At 42.4% G+C, this 23,532-nt stretch overlaps 1 protein-coding gene across 1 annotated transcript in view; it reads right to left on the bottom strand.

Moving 5' to 3' along the window:
- Positions 1-12,253: 12,253 nt before the first annotated feature.
- LOC110504394 (protocadherin Fat 1) overlaps positions 12,254-23,532 on the bottom strand; it is a 70,802-nt gene continuing 59,523 nt past the window's right edge. The window contains exons 31-35 of the mRNA XM_036969679.1: positions 21,511-21,621; positions 20,954-21,242; positions 20,523-20,868; positions 20,149-20,265; positions 12,254-12,662 (exon numbers count right to left, since the gene is read on the bottom strand). Coding sequence (XP_036825574.1) covers positions 12,484-12,662; positions 20,149-20,265; positions 20,523-20,868; positions 20,954-21,242; positions 21,511-21,621 — 1,042 coding nt within the window. The 3' untranslated portion in view covers positions 12,254-12,483. The remainder of the gene's footprint in view (positions 12,663-20,148; positions 20,266-20,522; positions 20,869-20,953; positions 21,243-21,510; positions 21,622-23,532) is intronic.

The following is a 23,532-nucleotide window of genomic DNA, read 5'->3' as shown; positions in this document are numbered from 1 at the left end:
GTAAGGAGTGTGGGTTGGTTGACAGGCGCTGTAAGGAGTGGGGGTTGGTTGACGGGCGCTGTAAGGAGTGTGGGTTGGTTGACAGGCGCTGTAAGGACTGTGGGTTGGTTGACGGGTGCTGTAAGGAGTGGGGGTTGGTTGACGGGTGCTGTAAGGAGTGGGGGTTGGTTGAGGGGCGCTGTAAGGAGTGGGGGTTGGTTGACATGCGCTGTAAGGAGTGTGGGTTGGTTGACGGGTGCTGTAAGGAGTGGGGGTTGGCTGTCAGCAGAGTGTGAACCTTGCTCTCTACAAAAGAGACTGTGAGAAAGCAGATAAAAGACCACAGGCTTTAATAAAACATTGAAGCTCCTTGGCCACAGCCAGTTCAGTCTGAGTGGGAGTTCCTCTCATTCAGTTACAGACTGGATTGTTGAGGAAACACACCACAAAGACACAGTCCAGTTTTACTTCAGGTTGAACAGAAATGTGCAACAAAATGCTTGCATAATAAACTATGGCCTGGCCTCTCAAATTATACGGCTGGTGTATGTCCTGGCCAGTGGATTGACAAATTCAATTTATCCAGCCTTTATTGGACCTTGCAGGACACCGTCCATTGTGCCAAGCACTTAGTAGCAAGGTTAGGGTGTTTGGAAGGAGTTGAATATGGAGCCCTCTTTATCTACACTCTTAGAAAAAAACAGTTCCATAGGGGTTCTACGGGTGTCTCTATAGTAGAACCCTTTTTGGTTCCAGGTCAAACCCAGGGTTCCCACTGGGCAAACACTGGTTGAATCAACATTGATTATTTTGGTTAAAATATCAGTGAAACAATGTGATGATGTTGAATCATTGAAATGCACGTTGAATTCACGTTAGTTGAAAACTCAAATGTAAATCAAAACTAGGTTTGAACTGACGTCTGTGCCTAGTGGGTTCTACCAAACAGGTACTAACTGGAACATCAAAGGGTTCTTAAAAGGGTTATCCTATGGCAGTGGTCACCAACCGTCGACTGGTCGATCTCCAATGCGTTCCTAGTTGATCACCAAACATTTCTGTAAAAAAAAAACAATAGAAGTTAAGCCTTGCGATCCTATTATCTTTAATTGTTTCATGCTGTTGTCAGTAGGTGCACTTGATTCAACAGCCCTAGTGCCGGGAAGGCAAAGCGTTCGCATTTTGAACCATTCATGTGTCTGAAGGTAAAACTCTGGCTAACCGGCAGGACCTGGGAACAGGGTTTCTAGGCCAATGACCCCTGAAAACACACCCACAAGGCCTGAAAACTAGCCCCCCCCAAAAAATGTAAATGTTGCATCAAGAGAGGAGTTGCCACATTTATTTGACCCTTTTTCCATAATGTTATCGAGCAAATTAAGAAGGAATATCAACAGCATTTTTAATGAAGTAGGCTAAGAAAAAAAAATGTGGTTTTCCATCAAAATAATAATTATTGAGAGTTTAAGAATATGTCGCAAAAGAAAAGATCGCCCTTAAACTCTCCAGATCATTTCCCATCAATGGATGTCGATTTAACTTGTTTTTACTGCTATGATTAAGCAATAAGGCCAGGTATGGTATATGGCCATATACCACAAACCCCTAAGGTGCCTTATTGTTATTATAAACTGGTTACCAAAGTAATTAGAACAGAAAAATATTTTTTTTTTGTAATTCCCGTGTCAACCACTCGTCTGATATACCATGGGTTTCAACCAATCAGCCTTCAGGGATCAAACCACCCCGTTTATAATTGTAAATACATCCTGTTTGTGAATGTGCATAACTATAGATAAATTCAACAGGAGAGTTTGAGTGATGAAAGTTGGATAGAGGATCTCAATCTCTGTGCAAGAAACACTTGGACGAACTTCAAAAATCGAATGTCGGGCGATTTTCTGGCAATTGTGCCTTTATTATGTGCCAGATGTTAACCTTTATAAATGGCCTATTTGCGAGATTGACTTGTTATTTCAATATGCATAGGCTACTGACTAAAATCTGGGTTTATAATTGCAATTCAACTTTGCCATGGTTTGCTGAACTATGCAGGTAGACTATAGGCCATAATAGGCCAACATGTCAACATGGAAAAATCCACAATGAAACTGATATCAAATTTGGAGAATGATTGATACATTTGCGATAGAGCTGAGACCATGATCACAATTGATAACTTCCAATTTAATGAACTAAACATGGCCATTAATATTTGCGTGATAACACGAGGCCACGACAACAAGCTGAGTTATAGTTTATTTATTAAATCCATTTGCCATCCCCTGGCAGGCTACACAAGTGACACACATTGATTTGCAAAGACTCCAGTGATTTCGTCATTTCAATATATTTAATGTATCAAATAGTAGGCTTCAGTAGCCTGGAAATAAAATAAATTAATAGACTATTTGATGGCCAACAGATGCAAATGTAGCCTATCATTCTCCACATTTAATGTAATTTTCATTGTGGACCTTTCCCATAACAAGCATGAGAGAGTTCTATAACTTCCATTTCAAAAGTACAATCGCGCAGCGCTCCAGACCCTAGAACTGAGCACGAGTAAAACCACTCGCTTGATACTGTTATTCATAAGATAAGTCCACATTAGAATTCAGTTTACTCTTTGCGAATTCATCTAAAGAGCTCCAGTGCGCCTAACACCGTTTCCCAGCGCGTTGTGGTCGTTGTATCAGTTCTATCGCGTTAATATGTTTAATGGGAAAAGCGTGTCTCCATAACGACCAATCTAAATAGCCTACCTACAACTGGTCAAATGTTATCACGACGTGCGTGCGTGTTGCTCTGTCTCAGTGACTCAGATGCCTCTGCTGCTGCGCTCTCTCAACGAGTGCTGTCAAAGCACACACACCCCTCCGGCCCTCTCCCTCTCCACCATTCATTCGCTCAGTAACAGTCTGCTCAGTACCTGATAGTCAGCAGCAGGTCACAGTGAAATATATATTTTTTAAGAGAAATTACATGGCGGCCGCGGTGCAATTTAGAAGTAGCCCAAAAAGCTGCCACCCGCGACCAATACATTCTCACCCGCGACGTCGTCTTCAAAGTGCCCGATTTTTCTGAAAAACGCAAGAATATAGCAACACTGCCAGAGAGCAAATCAAGTTCAGTTATAGGCCTACTGCTGGCCAATCAGATAGCTCAGATCAACATGTCTGCAGTTTCCTTGAGCCATACTGTCAAATTAAGCGTTGAGCGCACAGCTAAATTGATACTGTGATATTTCAAAACGTTTAAACCATGACTAGAGATACTCAACGAATGTTTTTCTGAGTGAGTTCATATTTAAGTTGTTATTCATCACTGTCAACACGTTGTTCAACATTTTTATAAGCCATAAAATGCGATACAACCAGCTCTGCAGCTGCAATGAATGAGTTATTATTAGCAGCTCGTCTGTTTTTTATATCGAGTAATATTTCACTGGACATCGGATTAACAGCATGAATTTGTGCATGAGGCAGAAATAATGCAGTGCAACTTGAATTTCGCCATCAGCTGGAAGACAGTGTCCCCTTTTCTCCGCAAAGGGAGGGTGAGCGGTGAGTCGGTTCTCTCGCTCCCCTGACTGACCATCAGATGCAAGCCATCAGTCTAGTAAAATAATAAAAAATAGCAAATGATTCTACTCACTCAGTTGTGCCTCAAAAGTAATACAACAAAGTATCTATTACAAGTGTGATCATATAGGCTACCGACTATTTTGAAATATATTTTCAAAATGGTCTCAGTACAACACTGGCAGGGAAATTCAAGCATAGCCAATGTGCAGTGTTAATGTATTGGGCCTATAGCCTATGACAAATCTCATTGCTACAGAACTTTTTTTAATGGGTTAATGTTGCATAGGCTTACATTTTTTAAGTCATATTTAATCTGTGCAGTAGAGCCGTAGATCTCGCCTTGCATTTAGACTCAGAACAGGGACAGCCGAAGACCCTTTTAGGTTCTAGATAGCACCTTTTTTTCTAAGTGTACAGTCAATTTAAGAGAGTCACTCCTCAGAGTTAAAGGCCTGGACCAGAAGAACAAGGCAGTGGAGTGAGACAATAAAGACCAAGGGAACATTGTGGTAACAGAGGCCAGAAACAGACTCGTCTCTGGTGGACAGAAAAAACATTAAGACTGTAGAGGCCAGCGAGATTTGGTTCTGGGTTGCTGAGATTAAGGACATATAGCGGGGCAGCCATGGAGGGGGCAGATGAAACAGGCTACAGCAGAGAGGATGGATGGAGGAGAAATCTTGTATCTTGTGATGTGAGTAGACAGTCAGAGAGAATAGAGTCAGCTGAGAATAGAGAGAAAGCAGTGCAGTCTGGGTAGAAAATGTATTCTGATGTATTGTATATGACAATGTTTGGCTGGACCACTGTATTTGGTTTATATTGAGCTGCTATGCTTCTTCCCACATTTGATTCCATGTTTTATTCTTCCCATTCTACTAATTCCATACTGAGTCAGATGTTTCACAACTGTGATGTGTCAACATCTACTTGGAAATGCTTACTTGGAAGTTTTTCCTTAATGCATTAAGCAGTATGAAAGGTAAAGGAATAGAAAATAGATCATAGAAACTAAAAAAGGAGCACAGAATAAATACTCCCACTGGCAAAAACTGGTTGAATCAACAGAATACTGGTGGTAGTAGAGGTAGATCAGGGATACTGGTGGTACTAGAGGTAGATCAGGGATACTGGTGGTACTAGAGGTAGATCAGGGATACTGGTGGTAGTAGAGGTAGATCAGGGATACTGGTGGTACTAGAGGTAGATCAGGGATACTGGTGGTAGTAGAGGTAGATCAGGGATACTGGTGGTACTAGAGGTAGATCAGGGATACTGGTGGTACTAGAGGTAGATCAGGGATACTGGTGGTACTAGAGGTAGATCAGGGATACTGGTGGTACTAGAGGTAGATCAGGGATACTGGTGGTACTAGAGGTAGATCAGGGATACTGGTGGTACTAGAGGTAGATCAGGGATACTGGTGGTAGTAGAGGTAGATCAGGGATACTGGTGGTACTAGAGGTAGATCAGGGATACTGGCGGTAATAGAGGTAGATCAGGAATACTGGTGGTAGTAGAGGTAGATCAGGGATACTGGTGGTACTAGAGGTAGATCAGGGATACTGGTGGTAGTGTAGGTAGATCCGGGATACTGGTGGTACTAGAGGTAGATCCGGGATACTGGTGGTACTAGAGGTAGATCAGGGATACTGGTGGTAGTGTAGGTAGATCAGGGATACTGGTGGTAGTAGAGGTAGATCAGGGATACTGGTGGTAGTAGAGGTAGATCAGGGATACTGGTAGTAGTAGAGGTATATCAGGGATACTGGTGGTAGTAGAGGTAGATCAGGGATACTGGTGGTACTAGAGGTAGATCAGGGATACTGGTGGTACTAGAGGTAGATCAGGGATACTGGTGGTAGTAGAGGTAGATCAGGGATACTGGTAGTAGTAGAGGTATATCAGGGATACTGGCGGTAGTAGAGGTAGATCAGGGATACTGGTAGTAGTAGAGGTAGATCAGGGATACTGGTGGTAGTAGAGGTAGATCAGGGATACTGGTGGTAGTTGAGGTAGATCAGGGATACTGGTGGTAGTAGAGGTAGATCAGGGATACTGGTGGTAGTTGAGGTAGATCAGGGATACTGGTGGTAGTAGACGTAGATCAGGGATACTGGTGGTAGTTGAGGTAGATCAGGGATACTGGTGGTAGTAGAGGTAGATCAGGGATACTGGTGGTAGTAGAGGTAGATCAGGGATACTGGTGGTAGTAGAGGTAGATCAGGGATACTGGTAGTAGTAGAGGTAGATCAGGGATACTGGTGGTAGTAGAGGTATATCACGGATACTGGTAGTAGTTGAGGTCAGGGGTAATAGTGACTGGGCAGCAAATAATAATAAATAGTAAGAGCAGCGTAAAAGGTCATTGTGTGTACCTGTGTTTGGGTGTGTGTGCGTTATATCGGCATCGAACACATCACCCTCCCTAGGAGAGGGGGTGACCTCGACAATTTATTGTTAAAATGAGAGGCTGTCTGGATCTTTAATTTAGACCCTTCGGTCTCAACGTAGACTTTGATCTGAAGCCATTCTTGTGATTTTGCTATTCATTGTACATTTTTGTTGGCCTTTGTAGCCAAATTGTATCTATGATCGTATGCTATCCATTCATGTTTTTTCTATTTTAAATATGTTCTATTTATTTACATTAACCAATGATATCAAGCCACACCCGGCCATGATTACAGACACCTGTGTGTGTCCTTTGACACTATATAAACTAGTCACCCTGCAGTGTTTGTCATTGTACCCTGAAGAGGACAGCTTGTCTGTCCAAACGTTGATTATTAGGTTATTCAATGATTGCATCTGAGCTCCTAGAGTGTGCGTCTCTCCTTTAATTTCTCCAAGTGTTCTACTCCGCTAGCCAGCACCTCGCCTAAACAGGTGTGCATTTCTTTTGCCTCCAAATTTGTGTGTGGAAAGAGACCTGTGAGTGTGCATAGAGTCAGTGCAGATAGTCCAAGGCTGAGGGTGGGCAGCCATTGATTAGCTGTTCAGTCTTATTGCTTGGAGATAAACTCAGCAAAAAAAGTAACGTCCCCTTTTCAGGACTCTGTCTTTCAAAAATAATTCTTAAAAATCCAATTAACGTCATGGATCTGCATTGTAAAGGGTTTATGAACCATAAACAATTAATGAACATGCACCTGTGGAACGGTCGTTAAGACACTAACAGCTTACAGACGGTAATTAAAGTCACAGTTATGAAAACTTAGGACACTAAAGAGGCCTTTCTACTGACTCTGGAAAACACCAAAAGAAAGATGCCCAGGGTCCCTGCTCATCTGTGTGAACGTGCCTTAGACATGCTGCAAGGAGGCATGAGGACTGCAGATGTGGCCAGGGAAATACATTGCAATGTCCATACTGTAAGACGCCTAAGACAGAGCTACAGGGAGACAGGACGGACAGCTGATCGTTCTCGCAGTGGCAGACCACGTGTAACAACACCTGCACAGGATCGGTACATCTGAACATCACACCTGCAGAACAGGTACAGGATGGCAACAACAACTGCCCGAGTTACACCAGGAACGCACAATCACTCCATCAGTGCTCAGGCTGGACTGTGGGCTTGTAGGCCTGTTGTAAGGCAGGTCCTCAACAGACATCACCGGCAACAACGTCGCCTATGGGCACAAACCCACAGTCGCTGGACCAAACAGGACTGGCAAAAAGTGCTCTTCACTGAAAAGTCGCAGTTTTGTCTCACCAGGGGTGATGGGTGGATTCGTGTTTATCGTCGAAGGAATGAGCGTTACACTGAGGCCTGTACTCTGGAGCGGTATCAATTTGGAGGTGGAGGGTCCGTCATGGTCTGGGGCGGTGTGTCACAGCATCATCGGACTGAGCTTGTTGTCATTGCAGGGAAGATATCCTCTTCCCTCATGTGGTACACTTCCTGCAGGCTCATCCTGACATGACTCTCCAGCATGACAATGCCACCAGCTATACTGCTCGTTCTGTGCGTGATTTCCTGCAAGACAGGAATGTCAGTGTTCTGCCATGGTCAGCGAAGAGCCCGGATCTCAATCCCAACTTGCAGGTGCCTTGGTGGAAGAGTGGGGTTACATCTCACAGCAAGAACTGTCAAATAAGGTGCAGTACTTAATGCAGCTGGTGGCCACACCAGATACTGACTGTTACTTTTGATTTTGAACCACCCTTTGTTCAGGGACATATTTATGTTAGTCACATGTCTGTGGAACTTGTTCAGTTTATGTCTCAGTTGTTGAATCTTATGTTCATACAAATATTTACACATGTTAAGTTGCTGAAAATAAACGCAGTTGACAGTGAGAGGACGTTTCTTTTTTTTGCTGAGTTTAGAAGCTCCCTCGGAGCCTGTTAGTCTGAGACCTGATGCTCCGGTAGCGCTTGCCAGACGGTGGTGGAGATAACAGTCCATGGCTGGGGTGGCATAAGTCTTTGGCAATTTTCCTCAGACCCAGCCTGGTATAAATATCCTGGGTGGCTCGGAGCTCGCCCCCTGTGATGTAGAGCCTTGGGGCTGAGGGCAGTGCTCTCAATAATGCATCTGTAGAAGTTCTTGAGGATCTGAGAGGCCATGCCAAATCTCTTCAGCCTCTTGAGGGAGAAGAGGCGCTGTTGCACCTACAATATCTTTGTTCATTGCCAGATTATGCCGTGAGTAAAATATCGATATTATTTTGTGACACAAATGCATGTGTGTAATGGGGAAATCTAAGATGAGTAAAGGTTTCCAGTGATTAACACACTGCATAGCATATTGATGTTTTCAGTTTCTGTAATACACATGATTTCCAGTGATTAACACACTGCATAGCATATTGATGTTTTCAGTTTCTGTAATACACATGATGTCCAGTGATTAACACACTGCATAGCATATTGATGTTTTCAGTTTCTGTAATACACATGATTTCCAGTGATTAACACACTGCATAGCATATTGATGTTTTCAGTTTCTGTAATACACATGATGTCCAGTGATTAACACACTGCATAGCATATTGATGTTTTCAGTTTCTGTAATACACATGATTTCCAGTGATTAACACACTGCATAGCATATTGATGTTTTCAGTTTCTGTAATACACATGATTTCCAGTGATTAACACACTGCATAGCATATTGATGTTTTCAGTTTCTGTAATACACATGATTTCCAGTGATTAACACACTGCATAGCATATTGATGTTTTCAGTTTCTGTAATACACATGATGTCCAGTGATTAACACCCTGCATAGCATATTGATGTTTTCAGTTTCTGTAATACACATGATTTCCAGTGTACTATTTGTGACACTGATACTAATTACTTATGTTCCTACCTTTGACCCGTGAAACTGCCAGTATCCAATGTCTGCCAGTGTTGAATGGTATGGTTAAAGTTTGGCTCCATTCTGTGCCGGAGACACACGTATAATGTATCTGTGAACCTGTTTGATTCTGTACCAGCTGATGTTTGTGACAAACCTCTTGAGCTGATGTTCAGAGAACGTTTGGTACGGTCTGATTAGAATATAAAGGGCACGTCTCCAAGAGGTCTGTTTCTCTTCTGTGTCTCCCTGTTGATTTACAATTGAATATATCTGCTCTTCTCTTTTATTCACCTAAACATCCCCTTTAAAATGTGTATAGGCAATGGTACAAACCATGAATGAATTAATGGGGTCTCTTCTGAATGGACAATAAGCACTCAGTGCGGGGAGTAAGCTAAGAATAGTTTTTGTGAGAGTTAGGCATCCATGTGATTGTTGCGAAACGGTCTGCTAAAGTGACTGGGGAGACAGCGTTGGTTTACCTCTCTGACTGGGCCAGGGTTGACCTGGGGACACAGCGTTGGTTTACCTCTCTGACTGGGCCAGGGTTGACCTGGGGAGACAGCGTAGGTTTACCTCTCTATGACTGGGCCAGGGTTGACCTGGGGACACAGCGTTGGTTTACCTCTCTATGACTGGGCCAGGGTTGACCTGGGGACACAGCGTTGGTTTACCTCTCTATGACTGGGCCAGGGTTGACCTGGGGACACAGCGTTGGTTTTCTGCTCTATGAGGCCAGGTGTGAGGAGACTGCAAGGGACAATTAATATGTTAAATATGGTTATTACCACCTGGGCTCCTCATTAACATGAATACATGTTTGTTTATTTATTTGTGTGTGAGAGAAAGTGTGTGTGTGGGGAGAAGAGTGTTTCTGAGTCTGTGTGCATGTGAGAGAGAGTGTGTGTTTGTGTGTGGTGGGGAGTGTTTGGGTCATTGTGTGTGAGAATAACTGTGTGTTTGTGTGTGTGTGCGTGCATGTGTTCTGACCAGGGATTTACATGTGTGTGTGTGTTTGTCATACATCTCCATTGTGCCTGTGTCACATGTTCCTGTTTGTCAGTCAGTCAGTCAGTCAAGGTGAAGCAGGCTGCCACATCACGTTACACACATGGCTCTGCTCCTCTCCCCTAAGGCCCACCCACTACATGTCACAGAATTTAAATTATGTCACTGTCTGACAAGGATTTGTGCTACATGTAGGACAGAAGTAGACCTGTTTAATCCAAATTATAAACTGGGTGGTTCCAGCCCTGAGTGCTGATTGGCTAACAGCCGTGGTATATCAGACCGTATACCATGGGTATGACATTTATTTTTACTGCTCTAATTACGTTGGAAACCAGTTTATAATAAAAATAAGGCATCTCGGGGTTTGTGGTATATGGCCAATATACCTGGCTAAGGGCTGTGCCTAAGAAATGCCCTTAGCTGTGGTATATTGGCCAAATACCACACCCCTCGTGCCTTATTGCTTAATAATACCATCCTGTAGTTGGTAATGCCCTCCCTCCTTTCTGGTTTGATAAGGTGATGAAGTCTGACACATCCATTCAGAGGAACATTGACATCTGAGCTAGACCACATGAATCCAGGTTACTTATGGTGTCTAATCCACACCATTCCCAAGAAAAGCTTTCTGGGGTTATACTGCCATCTTGTGCTATGCAATGAGCATCTTTAGCTCTCACTATCAAGAACCTACACTAAAACAGGGGCGTCAAACTCATTTTCCCTGTGGGCCGCATTCCATCTTCACCGAGGTCTGGAGGGCCGCACTGAAAATAGATTATTAATCCTAGCTGTCAAAATAGTAAAAATAAAGAAAAACCCAGGAATGAGTAGGTGTGTCCAAACTTTTGACTGGTTCTCTATATATTTTGTTTTACATCATATTGAGCTCATTTATACAGGACTGAACAGAATGGATACAATATATTTGTTGTGCATCTCTGGCTTGCTGTAGTGTGATAAGATCCTATGGAAACAGAAGTATCTGTCATTCTATTTCTCACAGAGGGTTAACCTTGTGAAAAGAGCTTTATTTTCCTTGAGAAACATGTAAACATAAACAACAGCTTCTAAAATGATTTTCCTCCAATGGAAACCGCATAAGAAGTAGAGGTGACCGTACTATCGACAGGCTAGATCACCACCATCAAGTCAAGTGCATCTGGTGAGGGAATGAGCAGCAGTCTTCCTTTGATACCCATGTATACGTCCCAAATGGCACCCTATTCCCTACATAGTGCATTACACCCTTATGGGATTTGGCCAAAAGTAGTGCACTACATAGGGAATAGGGTGCCATTTGGGAAGAAGCCCAGCTCTTTTACATCTCACAAGTTAAACTGGAGTAAATAAAAACAATTTGAAAGTGTTCCAAAGTAAAATGCTTCATTCTTTGGTGAAAGTCCTATTCAGTCCAAATTTAAACATATCAGTCCAAAGTAGAAGTTAGAAACTGTTACCCCCTTTTAAAAAGAATGAGCTTGAGGGCAAAAAGAGGACTTTCCTCTCATCCTCTTCCCCTTTCCTTACTGATGATAGCAGGGTATGGCAGGACAACAGGATAGCTAATGCTAAAACAGTATTGCTGTCCCTTCTGCTGACTGATCTGTATTCATTTATTAAAACAAACGTAACAGCAATGATTCAATGGCAGAATCATTTATATAAATGTTTATTGTACAGTACAATCAAATAGCTGATTAATATATAATAAGTATAAACCTAACATAAGCTTCATGCAATGCAATATCACTGATAAGAATATGCAGACATGTATGGTATTTACAGTATTAGCCATTACAGACGTAAGGTGTGAGCTTTTTCTTCTGAAATTACATAACATTCACTACACCTTTCCTGCAGTCAAATGACCAAATTGCCCTATAGTGGCCTCATGGGTGGAATGTTATTCATATTTGTTATAATTTCATAATTAATAAACATTATTTTACAACACGCCAAAAATCTCACGGTTATGTTATTTTTCAGTCTTCTGTGAAGTATATAAAGTGTAATATTGGGATGCAAACTCAAAGTGTAATACATTTTAACTCTATATCTGACATGGTAAAGGTGTCTTCTTTCTCTAAAGCCCATAACCATGTGTATGAGATGTATACTTTTGTTTCAAAGTAGATTTGATTAAGACTACCAAGACATATTTCCAATAGAGAGCCAACGCTCTGATCATCAGTGTCTATCTCTGAATTCTCTAAGTTAAGTTTATAGTTTCAGTCGCCTGTCAGAGGCGTTGTGTCCAGAGGTTAGGGTGTGAGATAACCAAACAAGCCTGCTGGTCACTCTGACCCAAGCCTGACAGGTCAGAGCTGGAGGCATGGGAGATGGGCACACTGCTGCTGAGCTCCTATCCACAGCTCATGTCCAAGGGGTCACTTTGTGTCCCTATATGCACCCTGCTGATACCTGTGTTACTGCCTTGGAGCTTAGTGGGGTCTGTAGGGTAGAGGTGGTGCTGCTGGTGCTGGTAAATGTTTCCCCCTGCTGGCTACAGGTGAAGTATGTGTCTGGATGGAGTCATCATAACTGGCCCTGATGCCTAACAGGCATCATCCAGAACCAGAGAAAGGAAATCAGTTGGTGGAGTCACTCTCAATGTCTATACCTCCTACATAGCAGTCAAGGTTGAGGAGCTCAGGGTCAGAGTCAGTGCAGGAGGGGGCAGGCTTTTCTATACATATACACTGCAACAGTTCCTGATCTACAGGACGCTGAGCACTCGGCATCCAATCAGATGTGTCCCAGTGATAGCCTATTCGGGGCGAAAATGTTATCAGTGAAAAACAAGCATCAAAGTGTCTGTCTCCCCTTAGACACAAATACAGACATGCATAGATCATCTCAGTAGTCTGTTACTGTGACCATTGTTGGAGAATAGTCTGATAGGAGGTTTGGAGAATATAAACTGTGGATAATTATAGGGTGTCCAATCTAAAAAAAAAAAATAGGTAAAATAATGTGTAGATACTCCACTAAGAAAACCAATGGTCCAAACCTTATGTCTCCATCATAATCTGTTAAAAAGTTTACCCTTGTAGGATGGCCAAGATTAGGGTCACAGTAACTAACCTCATCATCTGTATTCTCCAATCAAGAGGACATAAAACAACAGAGGTAAGACAGATACAGTTGAAGTCGGACGTTTACATACACCTTAGCCGAATACATTTAAACTACGTTTTTCACAATTCCTGACATTGAATCCTTGTAAAAATTCCCTGTCTTAGGTCGGTTAGGATCACCCCTTTATTTTAAGAATGTGAAATGTCAGAATAATAGTAGAGAGAATGACTTATTTCAGCTTTTATTTCTTTCATCACTTTCCCAGTGGGTCAGAAGATTACATACACTCAATTGGTATTTGGTAGCATTGCCTTAAAATAGTTTAACTTGTGTCAAACATTTTGTGTTGCCTTTCACAAGCTTCCCACAATAAGTTGGGTGAATTTTGGCCCATTCCTCCTGACAGAGCTGGTGTAACTGAGTCAGGTTTGTAGGCCTCCTTGCTCGCACACGCCTTTTCCGTTCTGCCCACAAAATGTCTATAGGATTGAGGTCAGGGCTTTGTGATGGCCACTCCAATACCTTGACTTTGTTGTCCTTAAGCCATTTTGCCACAACTTTGGAAGTATGCTTGGGATCATTGTTCAATTGGAAGACCCATTTGTAACCAAGCTTTAACTTCCTGGCTGATGTCTTGAGATGTTGCTTCAACATATCCACATACTTTTCCTACCTCATAATGCCATCTATTTTGTGAAGTGCACCAGTCCCTCCAGCAGCAAAGCACCCACACAACATGATGCTGCCACCCCTGTGCTTCACGGTTGGGATGGTGTACTTCGGCTTGCAAGCCTCCCCCTTTTTTCCTCCAAACATAACGATGGTCATTATGGTCAAACAGTTCTATTTTTGTTTCATCAGACCAGATGACATTTCTCCAAAAAGTATGATCTTTGTCCCCATGTGCAGTCTGTCTTTTTTATGACGGTTTGGGAGCAGTGGCTTCTTCCTTGCTGAGCGGGCTTTCAGGTTATGTCGATATAGGGCTTGTTTTACTGTGGATATAGATACTTTTGTACCTGTTTCCTCCAGCATCTTCACAAGGTCCTTTGCTGTTGTTCTGGGATTGATTTGCACTTTTCGCACCAAAGTACGTTCATCTCTAGCAGACAGAACACGTCTCCTTCCTGAGCGGTATGACGGCTGCGTGGTACCATGGTGTTTATACTTGCGTACTATTGTTTGTACAGATGAACGTGGTACCTTCAGGTGTTTGGAAATTGCTCCCAAGGATGAACCAGACTTGTGGAGGTCTACAATTTTTTTCTGAGGTCTTGGCTGATTTCTTTTGATTTCCCCAAGCAAAGAGGCACTGAGTCTGAAGGTAGGCCATGAAATACATCCACAGGTACGCCTCCAATTGACTCAAATTATGTCAATTAGCCTATAAGAAGCTTCTAAAGCCATGACATAATTTTCCTGAGTTTTCCAAGCTGTTTAAAGGCACAGTCAACTTAGTGTATGTAAACTTCTGACCCACTGGAATTGTGATACAGTGAATTATAAGTGAAATAATCTGTCTGTAAACAATTGTTGGAAAAATTACTTGTGTCATGCACAAAGTAGATGTTCTAACCGACTTGCCAAAACTATTTGTGGAGTGGTTTTAATGACACCAACATAAGTGTATGTAAAATTCCAACTTCAACTGTAGATATCAATTTTGAGACATGACATTTTAATATTTTAGTATACGCTTTTCATATTAATGAGACATAACTCAGAAAAACAAGTGTATCTCTATGAAATGTCAACCGAGCACTGAGCGTACTGCAAGCTATTTATTTCAGTCTTTTACATTTCATTTTCAACATATTCAAATAAGGATTGATAGACAATTTCATTAAAAACATTATTTTGATGAATTTTTTCATACTATTTCTTCCACAAGATATAGTCCTGAGCCAAATCTGGGGTTGCAACACAAGCCGGCTGGTCGTTCGTTCTATCGGTTCGGTTGCCAGAGACACAATCCAGTAGTTAAGTCTTTTTGTTCTAAATGCCATGATGGCTGGCAACGTTCTTATCCCTTGCCTGCTAGCTAATCAACTTTGACTAACACAGTCAAGTCAAACAGTGTAGCCAGAAAAACAGCAAAGTAGCTGCATTTGCGTTTGTTTAAGCTGTTTTCTAGTGACTTTTTGGGGGATACATCCATAACAATAAGCTAATGATGTGTGATTTCGCCTGGCCTAGAAAATGTGCTCTCTTGCAAGGCCACTGTTCAGAGGAGATAGCCAACTACACAGCTAAAACAATGATTTCAAACTGAAGCTGGAATGACAACAAACTAGCTGCCTTTTGTGTTTTTCTATTGGCATTTCTTTGTATACAGTGCCTTGCGAAAGTATTCGGCCCCCTTGAACTTTGCGACCTTTTGCCACATTTCAGGCTTCAAACATAAAGATATAAAACTGTATTTTTTTGTGAAGAATCAACAACAAGTGGGACACAATCATGAAGTGGAACGACATTTATTGGATATTTCAAACTTTTTTAACAAATCAAGAACTGAAAAATTGTCCGTGCAAAATTATTCAGCCCCCTTAAGTTAATACTTTGTAGCTCCACCTTTTGCTGCGATTACAGCTGTAAGTCGCTTGGGGTATGTCTCTATCAGTTTTGCACATCGAGAGACTGACATTTTTTCCCATTCCTCCTTCCAAAACAGCTCGAGCTCAGTGAGGTTGGATGGAGAGCATTTGTGAACAGCAGTTTTCAGTTCTTTCCACAGATTCTCGATTGGATTCAGCTCTGGACTTTGACTTGGCCATTCTAACACCTGGATATGTTTATTTTTGAACCATTCCATTGTAGATTTTGCTTTATGTTTTGGATCATTGTCTTGTTGGAAGACAAATCTCCGTCCCAGTCTCAGGTCTTTTGCAGACTCCATCAGGTTTCTTCCAGAATGGTCCTGTATTTGGCTCCATCCATCTTCCCATCAATTTTAACCACCTTCCCTGTCCCTGCTGAAGAAAAGCAGGCCCAAACCATGATGCTGCCACCACCATGTTTGACAGTGGGTATGGTGTGTTCAGGGTGATGAGCTGTGTTGCTTTTACGCCAAACATAACGTTTTGCATTGTTGCCAAAAAGTTCAATTTTGGTTTCATCTGACCAGAGCACCTTCTTCCACATGTTTGGTGTGTCTCCCAGGTGGCTTGTGGCAAACTTTAAACAACACTTTTTATGGATATCTTTAAGAAATGGCTTTCTTCTAGCCACTCTTCCATAAAGGCCAGATTTGTGCAATATACGACTGATTGTTGTCCTATGGACAGAGTCTCCCACCTCAGCTGTAAATCTCTGCAGTTCATCCAGAGTGATCATGGGCCTCTTGGCTGCATCTCTGATCAGTCTTCTCCTTGTATGAGCTGAAAGTTTAGAGGGACGGCCAGGTCTTGGTAGATTTGCAGTGGTCTGATACTCCTTCCATTTCAATATTATCGCTTGCACAGTGCTCCTTGGGATGTTTAAAGCTTGGGAAATCTTTTTGTATCCAAATCCGGCTTTAAACTTCTTCACAACAATATCTCGGACCTGCCTGGTGTGTTCCTTGTTCTTCATGATGCTCTCTGCGCTTTTAACGGACCTCTGAGACTATCACAGTGCAGGTGCATTTATACGGAGACTTGATTACACACAGGTGGATTGTATTTATCATCATTAGTCATTTAGGTCAACATTGGATCATTCAGACATCCTCACTGAACTTCTGGAGAGAGTTTGCTGCACTGAAAGTAAAGGGGCTGAATAATTTTGCACGCCCAATTTTTCAGTTTTTGATTTGTTAAAAAAGTTTGAAATATCCAATAAATGTCGTTCCACTTCATGATTGTGTCCCACTTGTTGTTGATTCTTCACAAAAAAATACAGTTTTATATCTTTATGTTTGAAGCCTGAAATGTGGCAAAAGGTCGCAAAGTTCAAGGGGGCCGAATACTTTCGCAAGGCACTGTATATCCATAAAATGCTGATTCATGATTTCGACTGGCTGAGAAAAGCTGCCAACCTGTCTGTTTCGTCCCGGCACCACATTCATTACCATAGAACAGCTGGAGACTGAATTTCAATATTGAAACAGACAACAAGGTTATGACACATCTCCGCTGTTGAAATCCAAATGCTAGTCTAAAAGAAACGGGAGATAATGTCTAGATGCTTTTTACAATGTAGATCTAGTATATAAAATGCCTGTCTGAGCTGATGCGACTGTGGATTGCGCAGTCAGACGGAACAGATTAAATAGGCATTTTAACGTCATAGATTTAGCCGGTGGTAACTTGTGGAATAGACATGGGCTGGAATGCATTTTTAACCAATCAGCATCCAGTATTAGACCCAACCGTTGTATAATAATAATTTTTGCGACCACCCGGGAAGAAAGACCTCACGGAGTGATTCAGAACATGAACAATCATATTTGTCTTGGTAAAATGTATTTTATAACATAAGGAAGTGATATTCCATCACCAAACACGTTTTCGGCACCTAATAATTAGTGATCTCACAACATCATTGTGAAATCTCCTCTGTATTAAATCAGATTAGACACCAGCAGGCCTTCAGCAGCACATTCAAGGGTAAGATGTTATAGAGGGTTTATTTACAAGCCAGCACATTGTTAAATGGTCCTTTCGGAGTACAATTCTGCATTCGCTACGGCAAGCTAACAGAGCATGAGAGGAGGGAAGACAAGCACATCACCTCTGGTGTTTTGAAGAACACAAGCCCAGTAATGACAGCTGAGAGAGAAATACAATATGTCAAGAGTTTACACTACAAAGAGACAAATGAACACCCATGGGAGTCAGTGTATTGGACTGATGCCTACTGAAGAGCATATGCTGCATGTAAAGATGTAACCAGAACCACTGGGACCTCTAGCCAGAATCACTTACAGCCAACATTACCTCATCTACTGACTCCCTAAACACAATTATCTACTGACTCCCTGAACACAGTGGCATGCAAAAGTATTCACCCCCTTGGCACTTTTCCTATTTTGTTGCCTTACAATCTGGAATTAAAATTGATTTTTTGGGGGCTTGTATCATTTGATTTACACAACATGCCTACCACTTTGAAGATGCAAAATATGTTTGATTGTGAAACAAACAAGAAATAACAACAACAAAAAACATAACTTGAGCGTGTATAACTATTCACCCCCCCAAAGTCAATACTTTGAATACCCACCTTCTGCAGCAATTACAGCTGCTAGTCTCTTGGGGTACGTGTCTATAAGCTTGGCACATCTAGCCACTGGGATTTTTGCCCATTATTCAAGGCAAAACTGCTCCAGCTCCTTCAAGTTGGATGGGTTCCACTGGTGTACAGCAATCTTTAAGTCATACCACAGATTCTCAATTGGATTGAGGTCTGGGCTTTGACTAGGCCATTCCAAGACATTTGAATGTTTCCCCTTAAACCACTGGAGTGTTGCTTTAGCAGAATGCTTTGGCTCATTGTCCTGCTGGAAGGTGAACCTCCGTCCCAATCTCAAATCTCTGGAAGACAGGTAGAAGGTGTTGCCTAATAACATGCATTAGCCTGGATTCCAGCACTTACACTGATGTCTCATTGGGTCATTGTCCTGCTGGAAGGTGAACCTCTGTCCCAGTCTCAAATCTCTGGAAGACTGAAACAGGTTTCCCTCAAGAATGTCCCTGTATTTAGCACCATCCATCATCATTCCTTCAATTCTGACCAGTTTCCCAATCCCTGCCGATGAAAAACATGCTGCCACCACCATGCTTCACGGTGGGGATGAAATTCTCGGGGTGATGAGAGGTGTTGGGTTTGCGCCAGACATAGACATAGCGCCAGACATCCTTGATGGTCAAAAAGCTCCATTTTAGTCTCATCTGACCAGAGTACCTTCTTCCATATGCTTGGGGTGTCTCCCACATGCCTTTTGGTGAACACCAACCGTGTTTGGTTGTATTTATTTTAATAATGAATTTAATGGTGCTCCGTGGGATGCTCAAAGTTTTGGACATTTTTTATAACCCAACCCTGATCTGTACTCATCCACAACTTTCTCCCTGACCTGTTTGGAGAGCTCCACGGTCTTAATGGTGCCGTTCGGAACAGGTGTATACATACTGAGATCATGTGACACTTAGATTGCACACAGATGGACTTTATTTAACTCATTATGTGACTTCTGAAGGTAATTGGTTGCACCATATCTTATTTCGGGGCTTCACAGTAAAGGGGGTGATTACATATGCATTCACCACTTTTCTGTTAAAAAAAAAGTAATTAATTTCACTTCACCAATTTGGCCTATTTTGTGTATATCAATTACATGAAATCCAAACAAAAATCCATTTAAATTACAGGTTGTAATGCAACAAAATAGGAAAAACGCAACGTGGGATGAATACTTTTGCAAGGCACTGTGTCTCCTGCCTCCCTGAACATAACTATCTCCTGAAACAACTAGTGTAGTATAAGATAGGAATGATACCTTATTTTCCACAGTAAATAATGTGTGATTGAAGTCCTATGAGGGCTAAGGAGGGAGTGATGAGAGAAATCTAACATTAGCACACAATAAATGTACCAAATACTACATAGGGTGAATACTCCATTGAGTAATGGAGGTGGAAATAAATAGATGGGAATTTAACCATATGTTTCAAAATAAACACATGCTAATGGTATGGATTGGAACCACAGAAGCCACAAACTACACTTAACACAAGAGTTCAGGACAACACAAGGATGTGATCTTACACTTACATCAGGAGACTATCAGGAGACTGTCAAACTATCAGGAGACTATCAGGAGACTGTAAAACTATCAGTACTGTACATGTAGATTGTCAGACTATCAGGAGACTATCAACAGACTATCAGCAGACTATCAAGAGATTGTAAGACTATCAGGAGACTATTGGGCTACTTCCCACAACTTCAATGTAAATGACAACTTACACTGTGCCCCCTGTTAAACCCTGACCTGGGGCTGTGCATAGATTTAATCCAAACTGGAGCTGAGACTAGAGAAAAGGAGAGGAAGAAGGACAAGTGACATAAGAGAGAACACTCATTCAGAGGTATCATTACAGGTAGGTGTTGCCTAATAACATGCATTAGCCTGGATTCCAGCACTTACACTGTGATGTCTCACCCTGTCATCTTAGACGAGTAACGAAACCTACCGTTCTCATCTCCTGATCCTGACTGGTAGGAACAGAGGGACTCTGAGGCACTGCTACGGTTTTCCAGGTCTTTCCTAGATCTCTGAGTGGAGACCGGATCCAGCTCCACTACCTCTTCTGGGGGAGACAAAGATACAAATCACTTATGACCTTGCTGATGAAGATGAGATTGTTTGATTCACCATAAACACAAAGGTATCATACTGTACTATATGTAAATCCACATCAAATGTGCAATTTAATTTAGTTGTTTACAATAAAAATACATGCAGGTTATCAAAGTAAAGCTGATAGGTCAAAATGTGAAAACTATGAATGACAAAACAGTGTCTTCTCATTTCCTGCTCCCAGCCTCCAGTCATCTGCTCTCTCACCATCATAGGGGTAGTCCCAGCAGGGTTTCTGGATGGACTCCGTCTCTGAAGGGGTGTTGGAATGCAGGCGGCGTGGCAGGGTGGGAGCCACACTGCACACTGCCACCCCTCTCCTCAGCATGGGCACGGGGTCTGGGTCAGGGGTGCTGTGCTCTGTGGGTTCCACCAACCCAAGACCTTCGCAGGAACCCTTGTTCAGGTTGTGGCGTGAGTTGCTGGGGTAACTAGGGGTATAGGAGATGGGTCTAACTGGGATCTGTGGTGGAACGTCCAAGTAGACTGGGACTCCCCGGCTGGACTTGACCTCCAGGTAAGCTCTCCCAAAGAACTCTTTACCATCTTCATCCTTAAGGTTCAAAGTTCGAACGTCACAATTATTTGTCATATATTCAAAAATACAATCAATCACTTACTGACAACAGATATGATACCTCATATTCCTTAGATCTGTCCTGTTTGGCCCTCTTCCGGACGGCTACAAAGAGCAGAGACAGGCCGAAGATGGTAACCAGGAACAGGGCCAGTCCAATGAGTTCCTCCAGGCCGATGGACCAGCTGGTGAACAGCAGCTCGTTCCTGACCAACACCTCGAGCTCACACTGCCGCCCAGCGAACCCCACCACGCAGCTACAGTTGAAGGAGCCGTAGGTGTTTACACACACACCTCCGTTAGAGCAGAGGCTCTCTGTCTGCATACACTCATCTACATCCCCAAGGCACCTGGACAGAAGAACACCGTCCAGAGTCACATTCACATACAGCATCTATATGGAGTGTGTTCCAAATGGTCCCAATATAGTGCACTACTTCTGACCAGAGCTCTGTAGTGAACTATGTAGGGAATAGGGTGCCATTTGGGATGCAAACATCCAGAACCTATATACCGTATATATTTCAGCTCTGGCATAGTGTGACGTCATGGATGTGTCATACCAAACCCGGAGTGGAAGAATGCGGGTTAGTGAGAGTAATGGATGTTTCTGCTTACCGTTCCCCCTGAAACCCCGGCTCACACTCACACACAGCCCCATCCAGACTGTCGATACAATGTCCACTGTTTCTGCAGGGGTTATCTTTGCAGTACGGACCAACCGCACACCTGGAACATAGACACGCTTTTTAACTTCCCATACATCATCTATTGTCTTCAGTTTTTCACCAACAACAACAATGCTATGAGAAATGTCCAACCCCACAGGATAGCAGACACGTGACTAACACTATAGCGTTCTAAAGTCTCAGAACTGTTTTGTGGTGGTTTCTTCTTTCATAACCCATTAAGGTCCTCACCATAAAGGCACAGTGCTTTCAGAAAGTATTCACATCCCTTGACTTTTTACACATATTGTTGTGTTACAGCCATATTTGAGCCACTGGCCTACTTACAATACCCCATAACGTGGAATTATTTTTTTCCAAAAATGAAAAGCTGAAATATCTTGAGTCAATGAGAATTTAACCCTTTTGTTATGGCAAGCCTAAATAAGTTCAGGAGTAAAAATGTGCTTAACAAATCACATAACAAGTTGCATGGGCTCACTCTGTATGCAATCACCTTCCAGCAGGACAATAACCTAAAACACAAGGCCAAATCTACACTGGAGTTGTTTACCAAGAAGACAGTGAATGTTCCTGAGTGGCCTAGTTTCAGTTTTGACTACTTGTATGGCAAGACTGAAAATGGATGTTCAGCAATTGTTGTCCGGACCTCTGGCAGTCTGTATGAAGGTGCCACAGGGTTCAATTCTAGGGCCGACTCTTTTCTCTGTATACATCAATGATGTTGCTCTTGCTGCTGGTGATTCTCTGATCCACCTCTACGCAGACGACACCATTCTGTATACTTCTGTCCCTTCTTAGGACACTGTGTTAACTAACTTCCAGACAAGCTTCAATGCCATGCAACTCTCCTTCCGTGGCCTCCAACTGCTCTTAAATTCAAGTAAAACTAAATGCATGCTCTTCAACCGATCACTGCCCGCTTCTACACAGTGCCATCTGTTTTGTCACCAAAGCCCCATATACTATCCACCACTGTGACCTGTATGCTCTCGTTGGCTGGCCCTCATTTCATATTCGTCGCCAAACCCACTGGCTCCAGGTCATCTATAAGTCTTTACTAGGTAAAGCTACGCCTTATCTCAGCTCACTGGTCACCATAGCAGCACCCACCCGTAGCATGCGCTCCAGCAGGTATATTTCACTGATCACCCCCAAAGCCAATTCCCTCTTTGGCCGCCTTTCCTTTCAGTTCTCTGCTGCCAATGACTGGAACGAATTGCAAAAATCACTGAAGCTGGAGACCCATATCTCCCTCTCTAACTTAAAGCATCAGCTGTCAGAGCAGCTCACAGATCATTGCACCTGTACATAGCCGATCTGTAAATAGCCCATCCAACTACCTCATCCCCATATTGTTATTTTTTTTCTGCTCCTTTGCACCCCAATATCTCTACTTGCACATTCATCTTCTGCACACCTATCACTCCAGTGTAATTGATAAATTGTAATTACTTCACCACGACGGCCTATTTATTGCCTTACCTCCTTAATCTTACCTCATTTGCACACACTGTATATAGATTTTTTCTATTGTGTTATTGACTGTATGTTTGTTTATTCCATGTGTAACTCTGTGTTGTTTGTGTCGCACTGCTTTGCTTTATCTTGACCAGGTCGCAGTTGTAAATGAGAACTTGGTCTCAACTGTCCTACTTGGTTAAATCAAGGTAAAATAAAAAAAATAAAAATGATCAACAACCAATGTGACAGCTTGAAGAATGTTGAAATTAATAATGGCAAAATGTTGTACAATTCTGGTGTGGAAAGACTTACCTAGAAAAGCTCACAGCTGTAATCGCTGCCAAAGGGGCTTCTACAAAGTATTGACTCAAGGGTGTGAATACTTATGTAAATGAGATATTTCTGTGTTGAACTGAGGTCTGTGCCCAGAGGGAAGGTTATATCTGGCACGGAATGTTAAAATAATTCACATTTCCATAGAAAAGTA

The sequence above is a fragment of the Oncorhynchus mykiss genome, chromosome 31 (assembly GCF_013265735.2).
Source record: "Oncorhynchus mykiss isolate Arlee chromosome 31, USDA_OmykA_1.1, whole genome shotgun sequence".
Classification (NCBI taxonomy): domain Eukaryota; kingdom Metazoa; phylum Chordata; class Actinopteri; order Salmoniformes; family Salmonidae; genus Oncorhynchus; species Oncorhynchus mykiss.
Note: the sequence above shows the minus strand (reverse complement) of the source record. Positions and strands in the feature narration are given on the sequence as shown.